Here is a 27,933-nt window from a genome sequence, read left to right on the forward strand (position 1 = left end):
TCTTGGAAACCCATTCTACAGCTTGCTTTAAAACCTAACAGCTGTTTTACTCACAGTGCAAAAGTCTTGGGCGCGCACACACACAAAAAAAAAAAAACATAAGCAAAGATGTCTTCTATAAAGAGTAGTAAAACAAACAGACAATTTCTGGTGTGAAAACTCTGCTTAAAAATAATCTGTATCGTTAGATACAGAATTTGAGCAGTTTTGTAAGTAAAACTGTTGTTAGGTTTTACTGAGCGTGCTGGAAAATCTGACTCTTCTGATGACTTTGTCACACTCGTTCCTCTCTAATTTCATGCAGGAGCATGCATTGGGTTTGTTTGTTTCCATCTGAAAACTGTTCAGTCATGTAATATATTGCTTTCTTAAGCGGCATGCAAATTTTATTAATTTTATTATGTTTGGTAACATTTAATGGTTATGTACATGATAAACATGTATAGCAAGATTTGTACTAAAGATAATACAGTGCTTAAGACTTGTCACTAGAAATGTGCTCAGTTGAGCAGAGGCTCTAAAAAACGCTGCATAATCTCCTATTGATAGTGCGTAATACTTTCATCCTGAATGCCCAACAGATTAAAGTCGATAAAAGCTGCTCAATACCTATTAATACTCCTATTAAAGCTCATGACTGCTTGAACGTTGAGGATGTTTTTGGAAAGAGACACTGTGTTGCTTCGGAAAGATCTGGCGTCTTTCTCTAGTCACGAAATGCGATCACGAGCTCTCGGTGAAGACACATTCAAAACACATGCAAGAGCTGAGAGGGAACAGATATGTGCCTTGTGATTGGATCACTAAATTGTACGAACAAAAAAAAAAAAAAAAGAACAAAAAAAGAGAAAATGAAGATGGCATTTGGAAATGATCTGGCTACACACATACCAGTCACACACACACTACAACAAGTCTCCACTGCTTCAAATTGCCTCCTCAAAATAATCTCAGCTAATTTTAATCAGTCCCTCGTTGAAACTCAAACCTGTAAACTGAATTAACCAGAGGATAAGAGACTTTACAAACAAGGCTTCTTTAAAGCAAATCCTCAAAACACTACGGAACATCAGAACCAGCGCATTAACATTAAAGCCCTTTCATACGGCGAGAGGAAGTGACACAAAAGAAGAAAATGGGCTTTTGGCTGGACGCCGGAGATAGATAACGTCGGGCTCTGCTGCTGTAAACAGTGTCTCTGTTGGCAGAAAGCTGGCCTGTGTGAGTTTGCATGTCTGGGCTAAACTCAGAAGGCTGGCACAACATAACCTTACAAGAGGCTGAGCTCACAGATTACGAGCTGTGATCAAATAGAAAAAGAATCACAGACCATTTGACACGTTTTATCTTAATCCAGATTCCATAATCCACTTTAAATTTCCTGCTTTTAGTTAAACAAAATTCTACATGCAACTTTGCTTCATGCGTACAGGGCACAAAAATGGCACAAATGTCAAGACTCTGATATATGATAAATTTGATATGACTTAAATCTCAATGTTTAAGGCCCTTTATGTCACTGTGGTGTAATGTACAGTATATGTGACAAAAATAAAGGGTTCTTCATAATAGCTGCAATTAGTTTGAACCAATGTATTGTTTGTCACTATACCAAAATGTTGAATTTTTAACCAAGCACATTGTCAACTCTATGTCAGTTATGTGTGAGATCAGAGTAACTGCAGTTACAATATCTTGTTACAATGGCCACTTGGAAGTGTGTGTAATATACAGTATTAGGCAACAAGTGAACACTTTGCCCCTGAAGTTGATGTGTTGGAAACAGAATGAAATCGGCAAGTGTATGGATTTGTGTGTCAAATTGTGATGGCTAGACCACTGGATCAGAGCAACTCCGAAACTTCTTGGACGTCCACAGACCGGTGTGGTCAATACCTACCAAAAGTGGTCCAAAGAAGGAAAAGCAGTGAACCGGAGACTGGGTCATGAGCGGCCAAGGTTCACTGGTGCACGTGGGAGAGAAGAGAAGGCTGGCTGGTGTAGTCCGATCTAAAGAGCTATTGTAGCTCAAATGTCTGAAAGGGTTGAAGCTGGTTCTGATAGAAAGATGTGAACTTACAGTTCATTACTGATTATTTGGCAAAATGGGGACTTACTCGATATTATCCTCGTGGTCATGTTATGGATGATCTGTAAATTGCAAAATGATTGCGACTTTATTTACTGTTCATGCTGTGAGCTGCCCTTTTTTTTCACTTGGAGTTGAGGAATAGAAATTCTGAGGTAATGGGGCACGTCTGTTTTTTTTTTTTTTATCAAATGGCGCACAAATCCCATACATGTCCATCAATATCACTGCACCATCTGTGTCAAATGTATTTTTCCCGTCAGTAAAACCACAGACACGACATCCTTTCTGACTGTTGCTACGTGATGCACTTCTACCTGGCATGTAATGTACGTCACACTCCAAGACTGCACACAGATCAGCGCTGCAGGATATTTTCAAAAATAGCAGCCTATTTTGGTCTATACGTCGCTACATACTGTGTCAGTGGGATGCCTTGTTTTATATGGTAAAGGTTAATAGTCATTTGCACTGCAGCAGTATTGCTCAAGATATCACCGTATGTTCACACTAGCAAGTGATGAATGGATGGTTGCTAGCACAAACCCATCTTGTTACCTTTTCACCTTTGAATAGTATATGTTCGAGAGGAAACTGAGAGCGAAGGGAGAGAAACATAATCATGCTTTTCACACCGCACTGAGCAGTACTGATCGAGAACATTCCTGCAGCACGGCAAAATAAACAGCAGCCCGTTTCACGACTGTGCTGCTACACACGTTCACATACTCGCACTTAAATTCCAAAACTCACGAAACTTGCTCTGTTAGGTTTCTGGTAAACTCATACATACATACACGCATACACACAGGCGAAGCACTTAATTACAGAGGTCTGCTCTGACAAACACATGTGCCTGCGCTCTAAACACTACTGCTTGATTTTTTTGGCCCCCTTAACTATTTTCAAAAATAAAAATAATCCTATTTACAGCCATTTCTCTGATGGGTTAACCAGTAACACTGAATGCATGACCTCCACCTTGAGATCAGAGTCAGACCTCTTATCTCTGTCCTCAGAGTAAATACGCACACTCACACAATACCAGAAACACTAACTCTTCAAACAGTCACTCGATAACCCATTGGCCCTTCGACCACCTCAACTGAAAGCAATGCGGACCGAGTTACGAGTCGGAGAACGTGCTAAAATCACATTCAAAAATCTCAAAAATCACAAATCCGGCTGAAAAAAAAAAACCCACAAAAACCCACAAGTTAAAAGCAATGCTGAACAAAAGGTGCCTATTTAAAGGCAGTGACATCATGAGAAACAGCTCAAGCTTGAATGAGAGTCAGACGTGACTTTATAGAAGCATTTGTTTCTGTTTAGTTCCTTTTCCTCTGACAAGAAGAGCATTAGTGAGAGCCAGGACTGCGGTGTTTCCTCGGGCTCTCTGCTGGCTTACGAGTCCATTAAACTGAGTTATACTGATTAACGCACTCATCATTGCATTCATACCACCATGAGTACACACAAACGGTGCACACACAAACGGTGCACACACACAGACACACACACACACCATTTTTCTCTCTCTCTCTTTTTTTTCTTTTCCAGGCTCTAGTTCAATATCAACTAACATCATTCAAGAATAAGAGATTTAATTAAATCCACACACTTTTTGTTATCCAATAGAGACAAACAAAGTACTGAGCTACTTACATCACTTTTCCACTGGGCGAGATACTGGAACTAACCAGAAACAAGAAGCATCCATACCCTAGTTCAGTCAGTAGATCATAAAACTTTTACACTGTGTGATTGATCCTCACTTTGGGTTTAGGTGTCGGTTTCTAATCAACAACTCCAAAACAATTAAATAAATAAATTTATTAATGGGTAGTAGGAAAAGCTTGTGGCAGTTCATCATCCTCATCACCACCACTTGTGTTTACAGTACATGATTAACAAGGCGTGTTCGGCGATCTAAAGCTGATCTTTCGAGGTTTTCCAATGCACTCAATTACTTCTCAAGAATGGAAATTTTGCAAGAAATTAGCATTGGCATACGAAGCATGCGAATGAACGACCTGAACCAAATGGCGACTAAGTGAGGTTAAATGTCCATTTATTTCATATTTTACTTCATTTACATGTCTTTAAAAAAATAAAAATAAATAAATAAGTGAATATAGTGTTGAAAATTGGTAACATTTTTGGATGGCTGGAACAAATTATCTACATTTATATTATTTCTTATGGCAAACTTCAACTCAGCCGCCAAAACTAATTCAATTGGTATGCTAAGGGTTCACTGTCCAGTATAAATTCATTAAATTATATTTCTTTTAATGAGAACTCGTCTTTACTAGTTTTCTGCACAACTGCTAGCTTTACAAACATGTCCCTGTTCTGTATTAGTCAACCAAATCTATTACTAAATGACTAAGTCGCTAATGTAACTCTGCTACTAAAGCTGCTAGTTTTTCAGTCTGTGTCACTTGGTGATGTATTCGGGCTTTACTGCACTGTCAGGTCAGGACGCTCTTTCATATACACTTCTCAGACTTCTCTTCATACTTGTCCTGAACGGACCTAGGAAGTCATTAAAGGTAAAGTCTAGAGCTGAAATCATCACTGTACATTATATACACACACACACACACTCCTCTGCAGGACCGGCTCCTCTGCTAACCTACACCAGTGTCTAGAGAAAAGAGAAAGGCACAGCAGAGAACAGCTGCAGTAACAAACTAACACACACACACACACACACTCCTCCATGCTGACTCCCCAGTTTAGCCACAGGGGATTTTGCTGTTACCTGCAGCAAGGACGGAAAAGCCAACTCAAAATATGAACACATGATCTGCACAGTAATTCAGCACAACACACACACACACCATGGCTTATGCATGCAGAGTTATAATTAATACCATTACTTTAATAAACTCTATCTCTCAAACATAAACACACACACACATACACACACAGACTTAAAACCAACTGCATCTCAGCAGGTACACTTGGTCTTACATTCTTAATGAATAACAAACGCTTACTGAAGGGCAACTTTTCAGTTTTCCAGTACACACACACACTCCCCTCCCCCTTAACCCCCTTGCCCCATAAGGTAAAGTCATCAAGAGCTCAGCATAGCTCAGCTCAGCTCACCCCCCAAACCCCAGCAGTGTTAAACCCCCGACTCACCATGCTGTAAGAAATGTTTTCCTTCTAAACTTCTGCTCTCTTGCTTCATTGTCCTGCTAGACCTGTAGTCCCAGCACTATTCTACAAATGTATGTGTGTGTGTGTGTGTGTGTGTGCACACGTGCGCATGTATGCACACACACCAGCTTGCTACACGGCAGGTCTCTGCCACACTGATACACTCCACACACACTGCAGCAAACCCTCAAGAGGTAGGGACCGCCCACTCTTAAACCCAGCCCTCCCACTTGTGTCTGTCTGTCACTCACTCACTAAGCACCGCCCCTGGGGTGGGCTCAGCCTGCATGTGAGGTGTCTGTGCTGGGAATCCTGTGAGAACTAGAAAGTACTGTACGTGAGAATGGAGGTGTTTGAATAAATGGTTATGAAAACAGCCTGCAGATATTAAATGATTGTACTTCAGCGGAATATAGAAAAGCCTAAGTAGGCACTTTTAGGCACTCTGAAGAAAAAATAAAAACATCCGCTCCTTTTTACCTCTAAATGATCAGACTACTTTGGATTTTATGCTATGAAGATCCACATCATGTTATCACGCAAAAACGTTTTATTAGAGAGTTTAAAAGTTATTTAAAAACAAAAAATAGTAATTTAGAAAGGAAGCTCTGATATATGAGCTTGGTGACAGTTTTTCCCTCCATTATTTTCTTTGTCCCTTTAGTCCAGGGACCACCTCATTTGGTCTGCAAGATCTGGCAAAGGTCTGGCAAACCCCCTCCATATCTCTGGCCACCAAGTCTCAGTGACTGGGTATGAATTTAAACATTAAGGGTGTTGCTCAAGGGCTCAACAGTGCCAACCCAGGGGTGGTGGGGCTCAAACCTCCAATCAGCAATCCAGAGCCTCAACCCCCTAAGCCACCCCAGCTAAGTGACAGTGAGTTGACATTACGATATAAACACCACAGCTTTGACATCTAGAAGACAAGATACAGGACTGCTAGTCAGCTAGCTAACTTAGCTAATATTAGTAAACAACAAAACAGTTTTTATTGTGCAGCATACTTTAATAGGTTAAATATTGTACAACTGACAACAAAACTGAGTAGCTTCTTAAGGGTTAAAAAGATATATAAAAAAACTTTTTGGGGGTTTATATTCAATGCATATTTAGTTTGAAATACATATGTAGGTGTACAAAATTTCCCATACACTTAGAACAGCTGATTTTTCATACACAAGGAAAGATCTCCTACCTCCTATTAGTGCAGTACATATAGACTATGTTACACAGTTCCCAAACTGATTGCCTTTATTAAAAAAATAATAACTTATTGGTAAAGTGCTCACCATATCATCCGGAGATCGTGAGTTCAATCCCTGGGTGATGCTGTAACCTCCCGCAGCCGGAGGCCTAGAGAGAGCTGATTGGCCAAGCTTTCTCACAGGGGAGGGATGAGAGATACTTGGTGCTCCCACATTAATGACGGCTCTACAGCCAATCAAGGGCGTCTGTGAGCTTACGCAAGCGGAAGGAGCGGATAGCGCTGTCCTCCGAGTGCGTTACGCCGCCCCTAACAATGTCTGAGCGAACAGTTCGGAAAGATGTGGTCGGTGACGTCACGTGGGTCAAAGGAAACACGTGAAAGTCTGCAGCCCTCCCAACTGAGTGGTAGTAAAAGCTTAATGTGGGAGCCTCCTAGTGACAGGGAGGAATTGGACACGACAAAAAAAAAAATTGGGGAGAAAATCGGGGGAACGTCCACAAAAAAAAAAAAAAACAATGGAGAAAGAAAACATGCTCAACCTATCATCGGATCTCTAAAATGTAAAATTAATCAAATAATTGATTAAAGTTTAATTAATTAAAGTTTACCATCACAAGTGGTAAACCTGTGGGAAACACTGATCAGAGTCACAGCCTTCTGTGATTGAGTTTATGTACAAAGAACAAATCAGACAGCCCTTTCCTTCAGTGTGTTCAGCTCTCTAAAAGCCAAAGACCAGGGGGTAGGTTCTCCAAGATGCCTGGGATAAACCTACCAGCCACATTTCTTAAAAAAAAACTGTACAACAGTTTATGTGAGAAAAGTGATGCAAGGGTGGTCAGGCCAAATACTGTTTTAGCTAAACAATCAGTGACGAGGCAAATCCAGACAGGACGAAACTACACTGGTAATTACTGCATTACCCTGACTCCTCGTGTAAAACTAATCCCATTTAAACACGGCTACAGAAAGCACCCCAGGGAACAGCAGGGAAGCACTTTCCCAAATTAATCAACTTAAGGATAAAAGTAACAAATTTAAAATAAAGGATAAAATTTGACAAATGTAATAACCAAAATGCATGGCATTGCTCAGAACTGAAGTGTGAATAAGAACAGTAATTTAATAAACAGATTAATAATAAAAAAAACTATATTTTTGGTTACAAGAGCATACAAGGCATGTACTGTATTTCCTGTAGCTTCTGATTGGCCAATATGATTTTGCGGGAAGGGTTATATTAGCACCTTCTGGTTTGAAGTGCTTTCAAAGAATTTTTTAATGCAGACCAAGCTTTTTTTTAGACAACAAAAATAAAAATAATATTTAAATTAAAAAATGTAAAATAAATAAATAATACATTTTTATAAACACCCATGTATGTGAACTACCCCTGGGTGACTACATCTTCCCCATCAATCACTTTTTTACTTCTGATCTGCCAAAGAGTTCATTAAAGTCTTGGTGTGACAAAAGCAATGCATCTGATATGACCCGAGTTACCAGTGGAGCATTATGGGTAATCTCAAGTGGCACCGCATTTTCTGAATGCAACATGACTGTAAGCCTCATGAAAGAGCCAGATCATTTTTGCAACCGGAAGGTGAATAAAGAAACACTGTGACTGAACCGAACAAGAAAGCTTTGAGATATTTGTCAGCTCTAAGGTTACATTCGTGACAAAAAACAAATAAAAAAAACAAACAAAAACACAAACTCAGACAAAGTTGTTTGCACATGGGTCTCCAGTTGGACTCAAACTCTGCTATGCTTTTTGACAATAAAACAGAGACAAAAAGGAAGGCCTTGTGTTTTGTGCACGTTTCTGTCCTAAAGCTTCAAGATCTTAAAGGCTGAAACCTGATCTCGCTACATTTCCATACTAAATTATAAATCCATAAATTATTCTGAGGTTTTCAAAGCAAGATACACTGTAGTCTGAGACATTTTAAAACAGATGCAGCTATGATGCAGCATTTTTGTGGCTGGCTTGCTGTATGTAAAGTAGAGCTCTTTTGTGTTGGGTTACAGGTGAACGTCTGTTGGACGTCTGCTGTCGCTCACATTGTTTCTTTCTGTGAACATAGGCAATTCTTAATAACGTTTATTAGCAAAACAGGTAAACAAAACATACCAGACTTTCTAGTAAATGCTAGAAGTCTTGTGTATCACAGTAGGCCACTAACCAGGGTTGGAGTAGGTCCAAAATGCCTGTCTGCTTTCTGTTTTAAAAACATGTTCAGACACACTCTTGTCACAGTTGTCTGCTCCCAATACACTTCACAGCCATCAATGCATCTTAAACATAATCAATAAGATGGAAAAATATATTCATATTTGTAGCTAGATAAGTCTAACACAGACTAAAGAGCATCACTGGTTAGAAGTATAAACTATGTGTAGTGGTTTGGAGAATCTCTATTTACCCCTAAAGCTTTAAAGATTAAAAAATAAAATAAAAACAAAAACAAATGCAAAAAAATATTCTTTATGCATGAATTGTTTCTTGGTTCTGACTCACACTCTCAGCTTGCTCCTGAAGTCTCTAAACCGTAACCTTATCTGACACCTGCTAGCTGCGAACTGTAATTTACGCAAAATGCTACCAAGCTCTTCTTTCTGTAAATGCATATTGTTGAAGGGTAAACAGCCATGACCGGGGCAGGAAATGCAGAGAATTCAATGCGTCCTCAGCTATTGTGACAGAAAAGTGGAAAGATTTGCCATGAGGCAACACTCGGCGCTGCCATTGTTCTCTAGCTCAATAGATGACATGCTATATTATCCAAAATTTCAGTTTAACTGCCAACAGGAATAAAGAAGAGGTCCTGTGTGTGTGTGTGTGTGTGTGTGTGTATACACATTGTCAACGCTTGTCTACATATCAGTAAAAGAAACAACTGAGTTTTTCATGCTAGATCGTTCTCTGGCTGGGAGGACATTCTTACTCATATGCAAAACTGCACAAAATAATAATAATAGTAATGAATAAAAAAAATCCTGATTCATTTCTGTAGGTGGGTTTAATATGGGTCTGCACTGGGAGGGAGGGTCTGGGGACAAGCAAGAGAGGTAATGACAACAGTGACACCTGAGTCCTGTTTGCTTCTCTCGATTTCTTTCACTCTGAGCGCGGAGCTGAGCTTGTGTGTGTGTGTGTGTGTGTGTGTCTGGCAATGAAAACAAAAAGACCTAGAAAGCAGAATGTGATCTGAAAACCTGCAACATCATTGTGAGGGGTTAAAATCCTTATATTACTGACTGGCCGCAATGACTGATTTAAAAAAACAAAAAACAAAAAATAACAAAAACAAATTGACCCTGCTTTGGGTCTGCTATGTTCTCAAAGTAAATTGTTTCCAGAGTTACATAATAAATATATTATTAAGTCTCAGCACAATCTTTTTCAAAAACAGTTCATTTTGTTCTGCAGAAAACAGAGAGAGCACTAAGATGATTTACGCATGACCTCATGAGAAAACGGGGGAAAGCAACATAAACAACTGAAAGCAAGAGTTCGTTTTAAAATGACTCAAACACAAATCTGTCCTAAACAAATATTTATGCACTGAATATTACATTTCCAAATACTGAATAAACAATGACTAAATGTATAAAGTCTGGTCAAAAAAAGTCACCATTTCAGAAGGGTCAAATTATTGGGCTGCATCAAGCAAAGAAAACAACTAAGGATATTTAAGTTAAAATGACTAAAACTGGTTTACAAGCCCTTTAACACATTATCAACACGTGGAAGGAAAGTCCTGAACCATCAAGTCTGTGAAAGAGATGCGGTCAGAGAAAAAAAAAACATAAACAGAGATCACTTTCACACATAGTTATGATTAAGAGTGAAAGTAAAAGCATTTCCACACACACAATGTGATGAGACCTCACAGGTTTGGGATTAAACAGCTGTGTGGCCAAAAGAAAACCACTTGTTAGAAAGACTAAATTGAGGCTTCAATTTGTAAGGAGCATAAAGATTGGACTTGGAGCGATGGAAAAAAGACAAGTTTTGTTATGAGTCTAGATTGAGCCTATTCCAGAGATGGGGGCATTAGGGTGAGAAGGGAAGCATATAAAGCGATTCACCCATCATGCATTGTGCCCACTGTACAAGCCTCTGGAGGGAGTGTTATGATCTGGGGTTACTTCAGTTGGTCAGGTTTAGACTCAGCAACCTTATGTGGCAATAAAATAAAGTCAGCTGACGAACTGAATGTACTAAATGACCAGGTTATCACATCTATGGAGTTTTTCTTTCTTGATGTCAAAGAAATATTCCTTAAATTCACTCAAAACTTGCTCAAAAGACTGCTTCTGGGAGCATGAAGAATCATTTTCACACATGAACCGGCCAGCACATAGTGTGCTGTAATCAAAGATAAAGGTGATTGAATGAAATCTTAGAGTGTGTGACTTTTAGTTTTTGGCCAGGACATGTATAAAATTTCTGAATGTGGTGAGTGAGTCATGGCTGTATTTTGCTTACAATGTGAAACATTAAACATTAAAAGAAACCCATTTTACCGACAAGCATTTTATTATCTGTAGATATTGGCAAAAGATAAAAAAACATTATAATAAAATTTTACCTACCTGTTAGTGCTGCCGGTTTTCTTTTAACATTTAAAAATCCACTGCGCTCGTAGTAATTCAACTCGATTTAATTTGCATACTCGCAAACAAGCGAGTATCACAAAGCAGCTTTACAGTAATAAATAAAGTCTAATCATTTTATATGTAAAAAAAATTATCCCTGATGAACAAGCCACAGCCAACAGTGGCAAAGAAAAACTGCATGAGTACTCATCCTCATCCGAGTGACAACGGATTGTAAATCATTTCCATTCTAAAACTCTATTATCTAGTCAAACAGTGCATCTGTCTGAACAGGTATTTGAACTTCTGAGCAACTTGTGAATATTTGACTCATTAACATGATTAAAAGTTTTTACTTAATAGGAGTTTTGTTTTTTCCCCCCAGAAAGTTGGCTATTATAATACAAAAGAACCTCAAACAATTCATTCCAACTTCGTCCAGAAAGATCTGTAGAAAAACAAGGCTACCACAGATACAGTAAGTAAAGACGTAATAAAATACATATTGCTTTGTGAATGACAATCATGACCTTGATTAACAATCGACTTTCCTATTTCTTCAGTCTCTTGTGGCACACTAATGGCATGTGACTTTCAGGAAGACTACATCACACAAAACAGGGCTAACAAAGTCAGATTATCATCTAAGGAACATTGTGTACTAGGCCAAAAGCAAGAAACTTTAGACACAGGACTAAAGGATAGGAGATGACGATCATGGAGCATGTGCTCAGACAGAGATTATAATCTGTCCATTTATAAAGAGTACAGTAACAGGTACTGTATACATCAGCTACAGGTTCAGACATGTGAACAATAAGATGGGGTGAACAAAGACAATTTTTACAAACCCTGAAGCATCGTGGCACGCTTTTTTCTTTTATCTCTCCCATGCTGTTTTATGGACCGCTAAACACACTAAGGCATATTACCGCTTTACACTACGATGATCACGTAGTGATCTCTGTAGTCTACAGGAAGCAGGAACAATTTTGGCTTGGCATAGTGTCCAGACTTGGCATCTTATTAAATGGGCACAACAGCAAAAAGTCACTTCAGTGCTATTAAACGCTACTAATGCTATTATTAAACAACAGAGAAAATACTGTAGATGAACAGTAACTAAAACTTTCAGACTGAAAATTTCTTTGGCCAAAGAAAGACTATTTTTAGCACTATCACATAAAGCGTCTTAAATGTTATCATTACTATATTAGACCTGTCGAAAGGACCAAAAAAAAAAAAATAATAATAATTTTTAGATGCCCCACTTGATTTGCAAAAAAGAAGAGCAGCATGCAATGAGTTAATTTTTTTGTGGTCAGAGCCCAAATTTGGGCCAATACTCTAAGGAAGGTGAAAGGGCATTGGTGGCTCAGCGGTAGGTTTCTGGCCCACCATGGGGAAGGCATGGAATTCCCAGCCAATGCCCAAACCTCAGGCTCTGGATGAAGTGCCAATCCAAAGCCTGGATAAAATAAGAGGGTTACATCAGGAAAGGCATGTGCCGTAAAACCTTGTTGTGCAGATCGGATGGTTCGCTGTACCGATCCCTCGACGGGAGCAGCCAAAAGACCAACAATGACACTCTAATGGAGGTAAAAGTTTCTTAATGAAAATCACTATTGGGAACGAGACTTGAATTAATCGCTACAAGCCTGAGAGTAAATGGCAGAGTATGGAAAGGAAACATCCTCAATCACCAACCAGGAAAAAGCTAAAAACTTAACACTTAGCTGGAAATCTTGTATGCACGTTCTCTGCACGGGTATTCACTCTGCAAGAACTCAGTTTTGAGGTGTTAAAGCATCCTCTCTATAGTCCTGATTTTGCTTTATCAGACATTCACCTGCTGAAAGCAGCCCTAAAAGGAAGAAGATTTGCTTCTGATGAGAAAGTGAAGACAGTGGTGCATTCGTGTCTCGCTGCCCAGCCTATAACGTTTTTAATGAGGGAATACGAAAGCTTGTTGACAGATGGACAAAAGATAGTTTCTAACTCACCCTCGTATAAACTTCATACACACTTTATAAATAGAACCTGGAATTAATTAACATACATATTACAGATCTTTATATCAGCAGCAATCATGCAGTCTGTTGAGTAAGGTTTCAATACTTTTATTTCATTTAAAGTTCGGGTTATTTGCTTAAACATGCTGTTATTTTAACATACTGTATACTAAACAAGCTGTGGTTTTCCTATGGTATGCATTAAATACTAGTCATAAAATATCAATGTTTCCTGCAATACTTTTTTTCTGCTGCTATGCACGGTCCCATAGAGGGCACTTCTCAAAAGTTTGTCTCATTCACCAGAGGATAAGCTTACCTACTCGTAAACACTATTCTTCGCTCATGCCAAGACATGTACTCATGATTTTCTTATATTAAAACAAACATGGTTTTGAATGTTTGAATTTATACTATTCATTCCTGAATTACAGGTAATGTAATTCCATTATATTGCCACCGATTACAAGACGAGTTTCCTTTTGTGTCCTGTTCCTGTTAAGGTTTTATCATCATGTCACCTTAGTGAGCTTTTCCTCTCCTTTGTCACCTTTTGTTCATTACTGATCTAAATCTGTATAATGATTTCTGTGAGGCTGCTTTGTGACATGGCTTATTTGAACATATTAGATTTTTATAGGGGTCTGGGGTAATTTCTTATTTTAAAGGTGTGATTTTATTTCTCTCCTGTAGGAACCATGTCTGTCTTTTTCTTTGTTCTCCTCTGAGAAAATTACAGAATTGAATTTTACCAAACTCAACGATCATCATTGTTTTAGTTCTATCCTGATACACATCCATGATACTTTATCCAGATGTCACCTCATGTAAAAAAGACTGCTGCTACTTGCCATATTTACTCTTGTACAGTGCATATCCGATACCCTCCCCAGATATTATGCATGTCCGAACTGAGGAATGAGAAAAACAGATCCTTTCTAAAATAGTTTCCAATTGTTGCTGGAACTTAGATTTGCCTCAAACTAAAATAACCGCCAGCGTCTCTTCCCTACTACAGAGCCTCTACAGGGTACATGGATGCCATGTTACAAGTTGAGTGTGATCATATAACTGAATGGTTAAGCATTACAATAGTCCAACCACAAAGTTATATAATCACGCTTACACATTTCCATAATTTTCTTTTGATTCTGTAAAACTGCTTCGCGACAATGACTCTTGTTAAAAGCACTATACAAATAAAACTGAATTGAATTGGTACAAATATCCTGGTTTGCAGATAATATAGCCCACTAGGAGCTCACTCTTTCTGTGGACACGCACCTGCTGCCTGGATGTGAAACATATAATTGAATATACATGTAAAAAAAAAAAATCCTTAATTTAACACAGACCATACAAGCAAGCAGATAGAATAAGACAGCAGAATGATGGTGGTAGAGCACAGTGTGCATGTGTGTGTTTGGGGGGGTAAATGTCAAACCACAGCTCTTCATCTGAGAGCCTGAATTGAGGTCAAAATTAAATTTTCTTACAACAGGCTGCTTAAAAGGGTCATGAGGAGGCACGGCTAATCAAAAGCAGGGCCGTCTGTTAATGTAATATGTAGAGAGAGGGAAGCAGCTCCAAAACAAACATGGCTGTCCTCTGATCAGACACAAAGAGAGAGAGAGAGAGTGGTTTAGCCAGGCGTGCTGTAGTGTAAACACTGCCATATGTTCCTGTAATAATTATGCTGATTCATGTCTGTGTCTGATGCACACAGCTGTTGTTAGCAACCTGATGCTGCTTTTACACTTTTAGCTCCTAAATAAATTACTGATAAACTTGCCTTGTACATCAGCGTGAGGCAATATTATCAGTAATTTATTTAGGAGCTAAAAGTATTCAGCGGGACACACACACATACACAAACACAGATATGTGATTTTTCTTTTTTTTAAATGATGTAACAGATCAGGTATTTAAATGTGGTAAATGTTTAAAATGTATCCTCGTCCACACACACACACACACACACACCTGAGACCTAAGATGAGATCATCTTGCACCCATCTTTAATGTTTTATATTTACACAAATTCATTTCTTAGACACATTACTGGAGATGGACAGTGTGACACACAGTGCCTCATACTCACTCAGAGATTTCTGACATTCAGATGAAAACACAGAACGAGACAAAACCACAATTACTACAGACCGAAGGACATAAAGGGAAAATTGTCTCCATGCTCAAACATGTACAGAAGACCAGCAGTGACAGGATGTGATTTTCAAAACTAAAATATACAACACAGGACACGTTAAGCCTAAAACCTGAAAATCATACAGGTGCTATATAATATAGTTATTACACCAGAAAATTCCACATAGATTGTTGTACAAATAAAACCTGAAAATTAAAAGCCAGATCAACTTATTACCACATCAGGAGCAGGGCTAAGTTTAGGATATTTACAGTAATCTAACCATCTGCATAGAGCAACAAAAAATTCTCAATTGCAATTGAAAGTACTTAGATTCCAGCTCACCCTCTAACCTAGAAACTGGCAAATATTAAATTTTTCAGTTTTAAAAAGCCCTGTGGCTGGACGGAAGCTCATTGTATTAAATGAATTCCCACTAATAAAATCGGTTGTGCTGTGGGCTAGTTAGTCAAAGCAGCCCGCAATATTGACTTTAGCTCACACGATCGGCTAATGATGTCTGCCAAACAAGCCATAAAAAAAATATATATATATAATAAGTCTACAGTCACATGAGGACTGAGCTACTGCAACAGGGTCACAGAGGCACTAAATTATTAATGACAATTATAATACAATATGTAACCAGTACAGCATCACACAGAATTACATAGTATCACACAGTACAACATACATCCTAGAATTAAAACCATATGATGGACCAGCCGTGCAGTCAGTAATGTTTCTGTAAGCAAAACTAAGAATTTAACATCCTGAAAAAAATAAAATCGTACATTAAGAGGTTCTTTTGTTGTCTCTCTCAAGGTATTTCTTTAAAAAAAAAAATCCTTTCTGGGTTCCTTTCAAAGAACCTTAGAAAAGAGTCTAGCAAGAACCCAACATGTACGAGCGAGAGGAAATACTGTATGTTTCTCCATGTTCTCTGCTTTCCCTCACCTCTTAAAAACTAGTCAGGAATGCAGAGTGCCCTGCAATAGCCTGATGACCCATCTAGTGTGCATTCCTGCCACTAAACACTTACTGAATATGCATGAATAAAATATATAAAGTTGAACGTAGCAAACAAATGTTTTGTGAAGTTGCATCACAACATCGGCAGTGTAAATGTAATCTATACTTTATATAGAATGTAAAAGCTTTTCTATACACAAAAAATGTGATGAAAACTTACAAGATTGGGACGAAACATCTGTGTGGCCATAGGAAAACTACATGTTAGAGGGACTAATCAAAACAAAAAAAAGGCTTTATTTGCTAGGGAGAATAAAGATTGGACTTTGGAACAATGGAAAAAAGTCATGTGGTCGGATGAGTCCAGACTGACTCTATTCCTGAGCGATGAGTTCATCAGGGTAAGAAGGGAAGTGCAGGAAGTGATGCACCTCCATACAGTAGTATAGTGGCGACTGTATAAGCCTTTGGAGGCGGTGTTAAGAGCTGGGGTTAATTCAATTCATCAGGTCTAGACTCAGCATGTAATGTGGCAATAAAATAAAATCAGCTGACGACCTGAATGTAGTGAATGACCAGGTTATCCAATCAATGCATTTTTTCCTTCTCTGAGGGCACAGGTATATTCCAGGAGAACAATGGTAAGATTCAACAGGTTTAAATTGTCAAAGAAGATTTTAGGAACGTAAGCAGTTATTTCACATATAAACTGGCCTGATCTTAACCCCACTGAAAGTCTCAGCCAAAAATTAATGCAACTCTGGACAGAAATTAATGTTAAGATGCATTAAAGAATTCCATTCGGAAAAGGCACTCCAACAAATTATTAGTGTGTAAGATGTTGGTTGGGGGCAAGGGGCATGTCTCAGGTCAGGTACATTACTTGAATCAACAGAAGATTCTAGACTGAAATATTTTTAAAAAGCGTAACTGGAAAACTTGTGTAGGGTAAACATTTGTATAACACAAAAACTAAACACTTTCATTAAATCTCATCACTGTGTATACAAACCCATAATGACACAAAGAAATAACACACTTCACATAAAGTCCTCGAAAATAATAGCAGATCGGAAAATGTGAGTTATTAAAAACATAAATGGATCCATTAAATACATTCACTTGCATGTGGTTTCTCCATAAATCATACACGCTTAAGTAAATATAGTATTTTCTGTTTCATGAATAAACGCAGATGTACTTCAGCACATGCTCTGTTATTAGACGAAGCCACATGAGGAGAGATTGTTTGCAGAGCATGACTGAAAATATACAAATGGAGCCACTGATGGATTACTACTGATTAATTATGTGTATCTTAAGCATGATGTCTCCAAGTAGTGCTGCGTGATTCTTGATTAAATAGAATTAATTATTTTTGTCTTGTGTAGAAGGCTAAGGCAAAATTGTCTGCACTCTGGCTGTAGAATTTATTTTAATTCCCTTTTAGAAAAGACAAATACACATTTTTTTTAAATAATCCCTTTAAATTTCAATTCACTTTGCCCATCTGTCAACAAGCTTTTTGTATTTCCTCATTAAAAAAAATGTTTTAGGCTGGGTGCAAGCACCGAACGCAACGCTGTCAGCACTTTTTCATCAGAAGTGGGTCTTCGTCCTAATAGGCCTGTTTTATGGGACCAAACACTTACTATGTTCTATGTTCCAATACTGGCCCTGGAGAATGCCAGAAAACTGTAAGCATCGATGAATTTTTTTTTTAAACTTGTTTCTTGATCTGTGATTGAGGATGTTTGTATTTCATACTCTGCCATTTAATCTTATGCTAATAGTCATAAATCTGTGTCTCATTAGCAGTAATGATTCTCTTTAAGAAACTTTCACCTTCATTAGAGTATGGGTTAAAAGTTTGTTAGCAGATATCCAAATGCGTCTGTTTATGTTCTTCTGTGAGTTGTTATGGCATAGGTAAATTTTTAGACCACAAAAAAATGAATCACTGTACGCTTCTTCCATTTTCAATAGAACCGCAGTTACAAATAAACTGATGGAATGATGAAATGAAATAATATAACACGTTTACACCTGCACAGCAGTGACCGCAAAGACAGTAGCCTTGAGTGGAAAGTGCTGATAAGACCATGCGGCCAACAGAATTTTTTTGTTTTTGACTCATAAAACTGAGAATTGTTTTTATGCATGATGCTTGAACCTAACCTATATTCTATAAATTCTTACAGTACTATAACCGCCTAAAACAGCTACATTTTTCTACTAGATGCATCTAAAAGATAGTCTGCATATTAAATTAACTTTTGACCTGTTAGTACTGAAAATGCCAAAATCCTGAACAAACATACAGTAACTGCTATGTAAAAAAAAATTATATTCAGATACCAAGAGTACTTTTATCTCCCTAAGGAAACCAGTAACATTAACAGCAGGGGAATTTTTTTTTTAATTGGTCACCTATCAAAAGCAACATATAACCTACTTGTGGGTGAAAATCAACTTAGGGAAACATGCTTAAATTTTGGGACACATATATGACACAGACAGTCAGGACCAGGATACATTCCTTCACTCCTCTATAGGCGGTGTGTATAAATATTGCTTCTTGTTGTTTTTTTTTTGGTAGACTCCTCGAGGCTCAGGTGTGCCTATGAGATTATCTCTGTCTATACTTATTGTTCACAGTGAATAAGCAGGAGTAGTGCTGGTCTGTTTTCTGTATTGGCTTTTCAAGTCCGAATGCTATAGCATCAAAGTTCTTGAATTGGATTGTGCTGAGAAATTTATTGAGTTTGGGGCACATAAAATGAAATATTTGGTGCTTTTACTATATACAACATGCCACAATAAAATTTGACCAAAAAAAAAAAAAAAAAAAACTGTCTATTTTGTAGCATAACTGATAGGACAATAGATGTCACATTATCAGATCAGTAAACCTTTGTAATCTATTGTAAGGTTAAATAAATATCAGCAAATGCAAGACAAGCTGCAAAAAAAAAAAAAAAAAAAAAAACTGGAATGACTACATAGATTCATAATAATCGTTACTACACAATACATTGTAATACATTATGATGTTACAATGCTGCCTTAAAAATAAACTTGCTCTTATTGATATTCACTCCCACACAACTACAAGGTTAGCTACCGACAACAAAAGCGCTTTATTTCTTGTGGTTTTTGGTTAGACATTACTAGGATGAGCTTCATTTGATTATAAGAGCACAGTGTTGAGACACAGGGCCACGGGGATGGAACCAACCGACTCCTCAATGTAATAGATGTGTCACAGCATGCCTCAGAGTAGAATACATCATGGAGCTAATGACTGTAAAACACGCACCTTGCATGAGGCTTCTTTTCTGCACTTACAGAACAGATGAGGTCCTACCTTAAAGAAAAAAAGAGAGACATCCTACAATCATTAACCTTTGACCTCTGTGTCTAATCTGACAGACATTTGAGAAATGATCCTCAGGCATAATCACCAGCTGACATGATAGATAGTTTAGGTGTGTATACATGTTTCATAGTTTTAACGTGGCTGTAATAGAAGCCTAATTTTTTTTATTTCAAACTAAGTGCATTATTAACCCTTACAAAAACCATTTATGACAGCTTTAGCTAATAAAAAGTCAGATACACAACAAAAGATCCACTATACATGCCACCTGACTCTAAACAATAAAGCTGTGATTTATTGTAAAAACCTGTGAGAGCTCATGTCAAAAGTCATGTATAGGAAAGATGAGCTAAAGTTATAAATAGATCCAGACTCACCTAAACTATCTTGCTGAGTGGCATCAGAGGGGAGATTAGGAAAACACAGTGTGTATTCAGGCTTGAGGGAATGCTGCTTGGCAAGGGCGTTGTTACTGCCTCGGCCAGACATGTAGACTAAAGACTACACACATCCAATCATTTTAATCAGCGTGACTTATGTGAACATTATTACTTTTTATACTAGCAGAGATAATTCTTTCAATGCAGCATACCTTTAATTAAGTGTACACTTTCATTTAGGGCTGCCCAAACCTGTGGTGTTATTGTTAGTGACTTTGTTGCTAGATTATGCAACATTTTAGTTATGCGACTTCTTTAGTTACATTATTTTTTTGGTGACTGCTCTGGACTCAATACAGCTCAGTTCACAGTGCTGGTTATAGAAGTTGAGAAAACAGGCTTCCCTAACTTAACACCAGTGTGTAAAACCTTGTTGACCTTGCAGAAGCCCATGCTTGATTAATCACTGATCACGATTGTTCCCAACCACCAATCACTGATCATTATTATTTTCCAATAACCAATCACTGATCATCAATATTCATAATAACCAATGACCAATCACTGATCATTATTATTCATAATAACCAATGACCAATCACTGATCATTATTATTCCCAATGACCAATCACTGATCACCAATATTTATAAGTACAACCCCCCTACATCGATCAAAGGATGCCAGCTGCTTATCAGTACCGCGTATTATGAAAACTACAGCTGGGGGCAGAGCTTTTTCTTACAAAGCCCGAAAATTATGGAATAGTCTTCCAAATAGTGTTCGGGACTCAGACACAGTCTCAGTGTTTAAGTCCAGGCTAAAAACCTAATTATTTAATCAAGCATTTTAATAAATAGATTTGCCTTAGGTAAAGGAGCAGATCGGGGGGACGTAGAGTATTATGGTGAACTGGTATGTTTAGATGCTGTCCTCCCCACTCTCATTGATCACTCAGGTTCGTTGACGGTGAGGTGATTGGTTGCTTTACATCTCAGGGAGCCCTCATGTCTATGTTTCCTTCTGGCTCTCCCTTTTAGTTATGCTGTCATAGTTAGTCCTGACGGAGTCTCTGCTTGCACTCTACCGTAAATATACATTTACATTATATGACTTTGACCAGACCTAACTTTTCTCAGTTCAGGACAGGAACTTCATACAAGTCTACCTGAGTTTTCAATAACTAACTGGACTCCATATTAACATCAATTAACATCAACTATTATAGCTCAACTGCCTGCCACGTAACACACAGTATAAATGCAGATCAATTCCTGCTTTCTGTTTCACCCAAATAAGGATGGGTTCCCTGTTGAGTCTGGTTCCTCTCAAGGTTTCTTCCTATTATCATCTCAGGGAGTTCAAATTCAAATTCCATACAAACTTAAATAATTCTTTAAATTGTGTAAAGCTGCTTTGGGACAATGCCAATTGTTAAAAGCGCTATACAAATAATATTGAATTGAATAATGACCAATGATTATTGGATGCACTGTTTACAAAAAACAATCGCTGTATACTATTGTTACCCAACATCCAATCACCGATCATTAGAGCTGTTAATTTTAGGTTCAATTAGATTTTTAGGCTTTGTGATTTTCACACTAATGTTTACTGTCTTGATTTGTCTTTTGGAATATAAAAAAACTATTAAAAGAATTCAATAAAAATTGGAGTGCTGTGTAACTTGGGTTGTCAATTGTTTAAACATCATGTTTCATCCAAAGCAATATTTTTTCCTGCCAATCTTCTGCTTCACATTCCAATCCAATGTGTGACTGTATTTTCATAAACTGAAAACAAGACATGATACTCTTCCAAAACATAAGCATTTAAAGAATATGAAAGCAGCCCGTATTTCCTGAAAAAGCTAAGGAATTAATCAATTATTATAGACCATTTAAAATGTTATAAATTAACCTAATAATTCATAAAGTGTACATGGTTTCTGTCTGACTAAATTAACTGAATCGACCAACAAGAGATCGATTCAATAATGGATTCGCATTATTGATTTAATCACACAGCTGTACTGATCATCATTGTTCCAAAACACCTCCACCAATCCCTGATCACCATTTTCCTTTTATAAAACAATAATTCTCATTTTTAGAATGTTCTGATAACACTCCACAGTGATTGTTTTCAGAACATACTCCTTCCTTCTTCCTTTATTATGATTCAAATTCTCTGTGAAGTCATCTGGCAATTTCTAACAGCTTTTCAAGCTTGCATTAGCTCAAAAGGAAAAAAAATAATTGGCAACATCGGTCCAAACAGTGACCTTGCGAGGTCGAGTTAACATCCAAATAAAACTCTTCTGATGTTGTTATTTGCAACATTTGTAAATATTTTGGTTTTCTTGTGTAGCTATGCTCTGAAAAAGAAGGCTAAATAAAAGTGAATATGATCTATTTAAGTATAAACTGACAAATGACAAAACCGATCAAAGCAGATACAGGGATACTGGTAACACTTTGCATCTATTTTGTTTCCATCAAAATGATCTGAGTGAATGCTAATGATAAAATGACTGACTTATGCAAGGAAATCATGCAAGGAAATGTAAACCCCACTTCTGATTATACTGCAGGGCCAAGATGTGACTTGGAACTTGCTATGGTACACTGCACACACAATAAAACATCGACCAGTGCGGCAGAAAATAAAAAAGAGCAAAAAAATGTGACAAGAGACATGTTATTGGGAGAACTTAAAGAGACTGTACTGATCTCAAAAATCAATTAAGTGGAGAAAGAAATTCACTCTTGTCTAAGGTAAAGTATCTTCAGAAACAGTCACACAGAAACTTCAATTTTACTCTTAAAACTTTTAGGGGTACATCTTGCTGTACAATAACAGTGACACAGCAATTAAATCCCAAATGAAAGACGATGCAAATAGATCATATAATATCTTACATACTACATTTAAGGATGTATTTTTTATACAGCAATTTGTAATTAAATCTGTATTAGGTTTAAAGCTCTGTATACTTTGCACATTTAAAAATCATTCTTTCTCAGTGGAGCAAAATCAATCATAGATTCTGTTTTAGTTCAACTTTCTGCAAATATTTGCCTTGAAGAACTAAACAGATTAGCTGTGATGGGAGGAAACCTCTAACGTCCATTTCCTGGTCCATTCAGAAAGAGAAGAGCATGGCTGGCTTGCTGTTATTGATAAACGCTTTCACACTGTCAGATGTGCAGTTACACAGAATAATGCTTTAAGTAAGCAATTTCACACAAAAGGGGGGTACTGTACTGCTAAATATAGCATACCTTCAGTATGACTGTATCGCATCCGTGCTATATCCAGCAATAGAGCACAACCTCAAATGTGGTATTGCTTTTATGCAAAAGTTCTGCAAAAACCATTTATCAATTAACAGACTTCAAGTTGTTTCTTTAACCTTCAGCGACAGGTGGAATCTAACCGAGACCGACAGTTTGTGCAATTACCTCGAGATGAAAGTAGATTTAAACTCTTGCCTGTACTAGTGAGAAGAATAAAATAGGAGGTTGGGGATTGTCCTGTAAAGTTTCTCTCTATGTGTTTCCACTTATTCCGCTTTACAATATAGGTTCTGTTAACTTCCGGAGGTGAATCCCAAATAGCGATAAATGGTACGTGACCTAGTGCGCTAGGGTGTACAATCCAAGAAGGGGCATTGTTGGAGAGTGATTTGGGATTCAGCCTTGTGTTAGGAGCTACAGTATCTAACTTTGTAGCCAGAAACAAAAGAACACTGATAGTTCAGATGCGATCTGGAACAATTCAGAAGCAATTATTAAAGAGTCCATTTGTTTTTTGATTGAGTGCTTCTGTTTTTGAATGTGTTTTTGGCAGGAAGTTATGCTCTCCTCTGTATGGCAGACTGTATAGACCTATTTTTCACCCATGCCTGCAATTTAAACAGAAAAGAATAAAATGTGATCGATAATTCTGTAATTTGAAAGTTGACGGAATGAGAAAAATAGACCTGTTGATCCAATGGTCTAGGGGCTCGCCCTATCATCCGGAGATCGCTGGTTGGAACCCCGGGTGATGCTGTTTTCCTCTCACAGCCGGAGGCACAGAGAGAGCTGATTGGCCGAGCTCTCTCAGGGGGGAGGGATGAGAGGTACTCGCGCTCCCACATTAATCACGGCTCTAAAGCCAATCAGGGGCGTCTGTGAGCTCGCGCACGCGGAAGGAGCGGCTAGCGCTCTTCTCCGAGTGTGTTACTCCGCCCCTAATGGTGCGTGAGCAAGCAGTTCGAAAAGATTGCGGTCGGCTGAAACACGTAGTTCACGCGGTTCGGGGGAAACACATCATAGTCTTCGGCCCCTTCGGGCTGAGTGGTAGTAGTAGCCTTAATGTGGGAGCCCCCTAGTGATGGGGAGGAATGGGCTACGACTAAATTAGGGGAGAAAATTTTAAAAATCCCCCCCCCCCCAAAAAAAAATATAAAAATAAAACAATGGTGTAAAATGTATGTCTTTGTATGCTGTTACATTACAATTTTCCTTCACTGGAACTAAGAGGATTAAACATGTTTGAGCATGTTACAATGCCCCTGATGTCCCAAAAGGGAGGACGTTATTAAAACTGTAAAGGAAGACTAAATCTGGTAAGGGATCCACAAACTTTTAGCCGTATAGTTTACAGTACTGTGCAAAAATGTTAGGCACCATAATATCTTTAGCAAAAAAAACTTATATATTTATTCTGTCTGAATTATTATGTATAAAACCATTTATTTTCAAACATAATTGAAAAAATAATAAACAAATGCTGCAAAAGAATATTTGTGACAGGAAATATAAGGAAAGCGACATATTACAGTACATGACAGACCAGTTTTCAGATGGAAATTTATTTATTCACTTATTTATTTACTATGTTTTAAAATAGTGAACGGTTTTGTATACAATAATGCAGACAAAAACTTATAACAAAATTTGTACTAAAAATAATATGACGCCTAAAACAGTATAGCATTACAAGCGGCTTGAGACTAATGTGACCTTTTACCTTAAAATGAAAAATTAAATTTCTTATTTATTACATTTTTTTGTGTCACTTGCTCAAGAAATTCAGATTTTATTTCATATAATTTTCCTGAGATATTTAAGCCTTTTATTTAAGGCTATACATTTTAACACTCATTTTCTATTCAAGCAGGTCCAACAGCAACTAGAAAAAACAGTCTAGTCATTACAGATAAACATTTTCATTTCAGTGGCATTTTCCTTGCCACTGTCGCCCTCGGCTTGCTCATCAGGGACTATCTGACCATTTTGATTCATACACATTCACATTCCATACAAACTTAAATAATTCTTTTGATTGTGTAAAGCTGCTTTGCGACAATAAAAATTGTTAAAAGTGCTTTACAAATAAAATTGAATTGAATTTAGTAAGTAGCCATTTTAAAATGAAAATGTGCTTCGCTGTTCTGATGGGTCTTGATGGTCTAACTATAGGTCATGGCTTAGAATCCTGAAACCTCTCCTGACAGCTGGATTAGTTATTGTTAGGGGACAACAGGTGGATTTGAAAGTCCTACGAATGCACAGGTATGAGGAAACAATAATGAAACAGAGCACAATAATGTCCAAAGCTTTCACATACACCATATGGTTAAATGTATTACGAAGAAATAAAGAGGCAAGCCAGGTGTAAATATCATCTTTTATGTGCAGAAGAACATCATGTAAAATTAGTCAAGCTTCACCTTTTAAGCCTAATCCACTTCCAGGAAAACCAAAACACAGGACTGGGCAGCAATCAAGCAGAGAAGCTTGGGAAGCTCATTATTTTATGATTCTATTCACCCCTAAGTAGGAACATAAAGGATTCAGAAGTAAAGTGTCTGATACTGGATTGAAATCTGGCAACTGAAAGATCTGAACTGATTTGGATTTCAGTGCTGACAAGAAGGACCTGTCCACAGAATGTTAGACACCGTTATAAGATTAAATTAAAAGGTTAAAATACAACAGTGTTTCAATTCAACAGCTTCAAAGAGAAAAAGCAACAGAAAATGTGAGTGATAAAATGAATAAAAAAAAAAATTAAAACACATGAGAATGCTAAAAAAAGCATAATGATATTTCCCCATAAAGCAACATCTGCTTTAGAAGTGTGGTGTTAACACTGGGTCATTTCACACATCGAGTAAAGGTGAGACCTGGAGGAAGGAACAGATACGAGTTTCTACAAGGGAAGTGAAAGTCAGCAAGCAGCACTGACATTCCATCACACCATTATTCAGCATGGATGCGCAGTAATATCTGCCCCCCTCCAGTCTCTCCCTCCTTCCTCTATCTTTCTCTCGCTCTGCAGTGGGCCTGAGCTCTTACAGCATTTCTGTCTATTCTTAAAAGTTAAATAGGAAGTGAGTGTGAAAAACACAGAGACAGATCGAGATAAAGGTTGCAAAAAAGAGAGAGAGCGAGAGAAAGAGAGAGAGAGAGAACTGTAACATTCCCACACTCTCAGCGTCTCCTGTAGTCTGGATCACAGGCGATACTATATCTTCAAATCCAGCTGTAGACCTTGATAAATCACCAGGGTCAAAATCACTACCATGCGCCTTCCCACAGACACAAAAACAAGAATATGGAGGGTCAACATCTAAAAACACCACAGACAACTTTCCTGAGATTTTTTTTTTCTAAAAAAATGAAAAAAAAAATGGAAAAAAAAGGTAAACATAATATTTAGGACGTCATTTGATAATTTTATTTGACTAAATTACACTCATCACAAGAAAGGGTGGCTTTCAAAATCAAGACAAAATCAAGCAACAACAGACTGTTTGGGATGCAGTCCTAAATAATGTTCTTCTTACACTTGTCTGTTTAATTAAATAATTAAACAAGAGCACAAGTTGAACCACTTGTTGAAAAATGTTCTATGCAAGTAGCTTGCAATGACATATTTCTACCAAAGAGGGCGACTTTACATTCAGCAGAAAATTCAAATGCAACATGAATTGTAAAACTTTTTAAATGCTCAAGTGTTTAAATTTTTCACCCAGACCATAGACAGTCCAGAAAATATCTAAATCAGACAGACAGACAGAGCAGGAGACACTGAGAAACAAAAGACAAAAATCACAGGGAGGGAGGTGTGAAATTGAGGGTGGCAGTCTGCTGAAAGCAATGACATGAGATTTATTTTATACTACTTTCATGGACAAAAGCTCAGTGGGCATTCACTTCAACCCATTATTTTAACAACCGATTCACTTTGCTATTCTCGTCTGTCTGACTGCTTCTCACTGGCCTCTGACTGTTAGCTCGTTTAAAACGTGATATTTTATCCACTATTGGCTATACTATATGTTATAAGTAGAAAAATAGAATATAACACTTATCGGTTTTGGCAACATCAGCAAGGTATATCCTTATGTGTATATAACACAACACTACAAGTAAATTAAAAGCACTTTAAGAGCTTTAAATATTTACAAGGTGTCACTGAAACATCATGAAAGGAAACTGGCTGAGATTTAAGTCCATTAATCGTGCGCCAAAAGCATGAACAAGAGGAAAAAAGAATAACTGGGCATCCACTGCCAGCAAGTCTCATTTTACATCAAACCTCAGAGTATATTTTGTTAAAAAAAAAAAAGGCATATAAACAGAGAGAGAGAGAGAGAGAGAGAATGAGAACAAGTGAGAGAGTTACACTACTGACTGCTGACAGGGTGTTTTGCTCAGGCATGGAGAGATATGATTAGCGACTGCGAGAGGACAGAGTGAATTCCACAAACAGGTGGAGAGAGGAAGGGAGAGAGAGAGAGAGAGAGAGAGAGAGAGACTGACTTACCCACAGTAGATCCCACTTCAGCCAGGAAACTGCAAATTTCAATAAACTCTCCACTCCTAAAGCATAATCAAATCCCTGTACCAGAGCAGCATTCACAGTAAGAAACATACAGTGTGAAAGGAAGGACTGAGTACACAAAGTAGA

At 37.7% G+C, this 27,933-nt stretch overlaps 1 protein-coding gene across 2 annotated transcripts in view; it reads right to left on the reverse strand.

Moving 5' to 3' along the window:
• plekhg4 (pleckstrin homology domain containing, family G (with RhoGef domain) member 4) overlaps window positions 1-27,933 on the reverse strand; it is an 87,137-nt gene extending 59,204 nt beyond the window's left edge. Inside the window, exon 1 of one of the 2 annotated variants that reach the window (XM_053492373.1) lies at window positions 27,790-27,933. In XM_053492373.1, coding sequence (XP_053348348.1) covers window positions 27,790-27,897 — 108 coding nt within the window. In that variant the 5' untranslated portion in view covers window positions 27,898-27,933. Of the gene's footprint in view, window positions 1-5,242; window positions 5,396-27,789 lie in introns of those variants that run through there. The other variant, XM_053492374.1, reaches the window with a different exon arrangement.

The sequence above is a fragment of the Clarias gariepinus genome, chromosome 3, assembly GCF_024256425.1.
Source record: "Clarias gariepinus isolate MV-2021 ecotype Netherlands chromosome 3, CGAR_prim_01v2, whole genome shotgun sequence".
In the NCBI taxonomy this organism is placed as follows: domain Eukaryota; kingdom Metazoa; phylum Chordata; class Actinopteri; order Siluriformes; family Clariidae; genus Clarias; species Clarias gariepinus.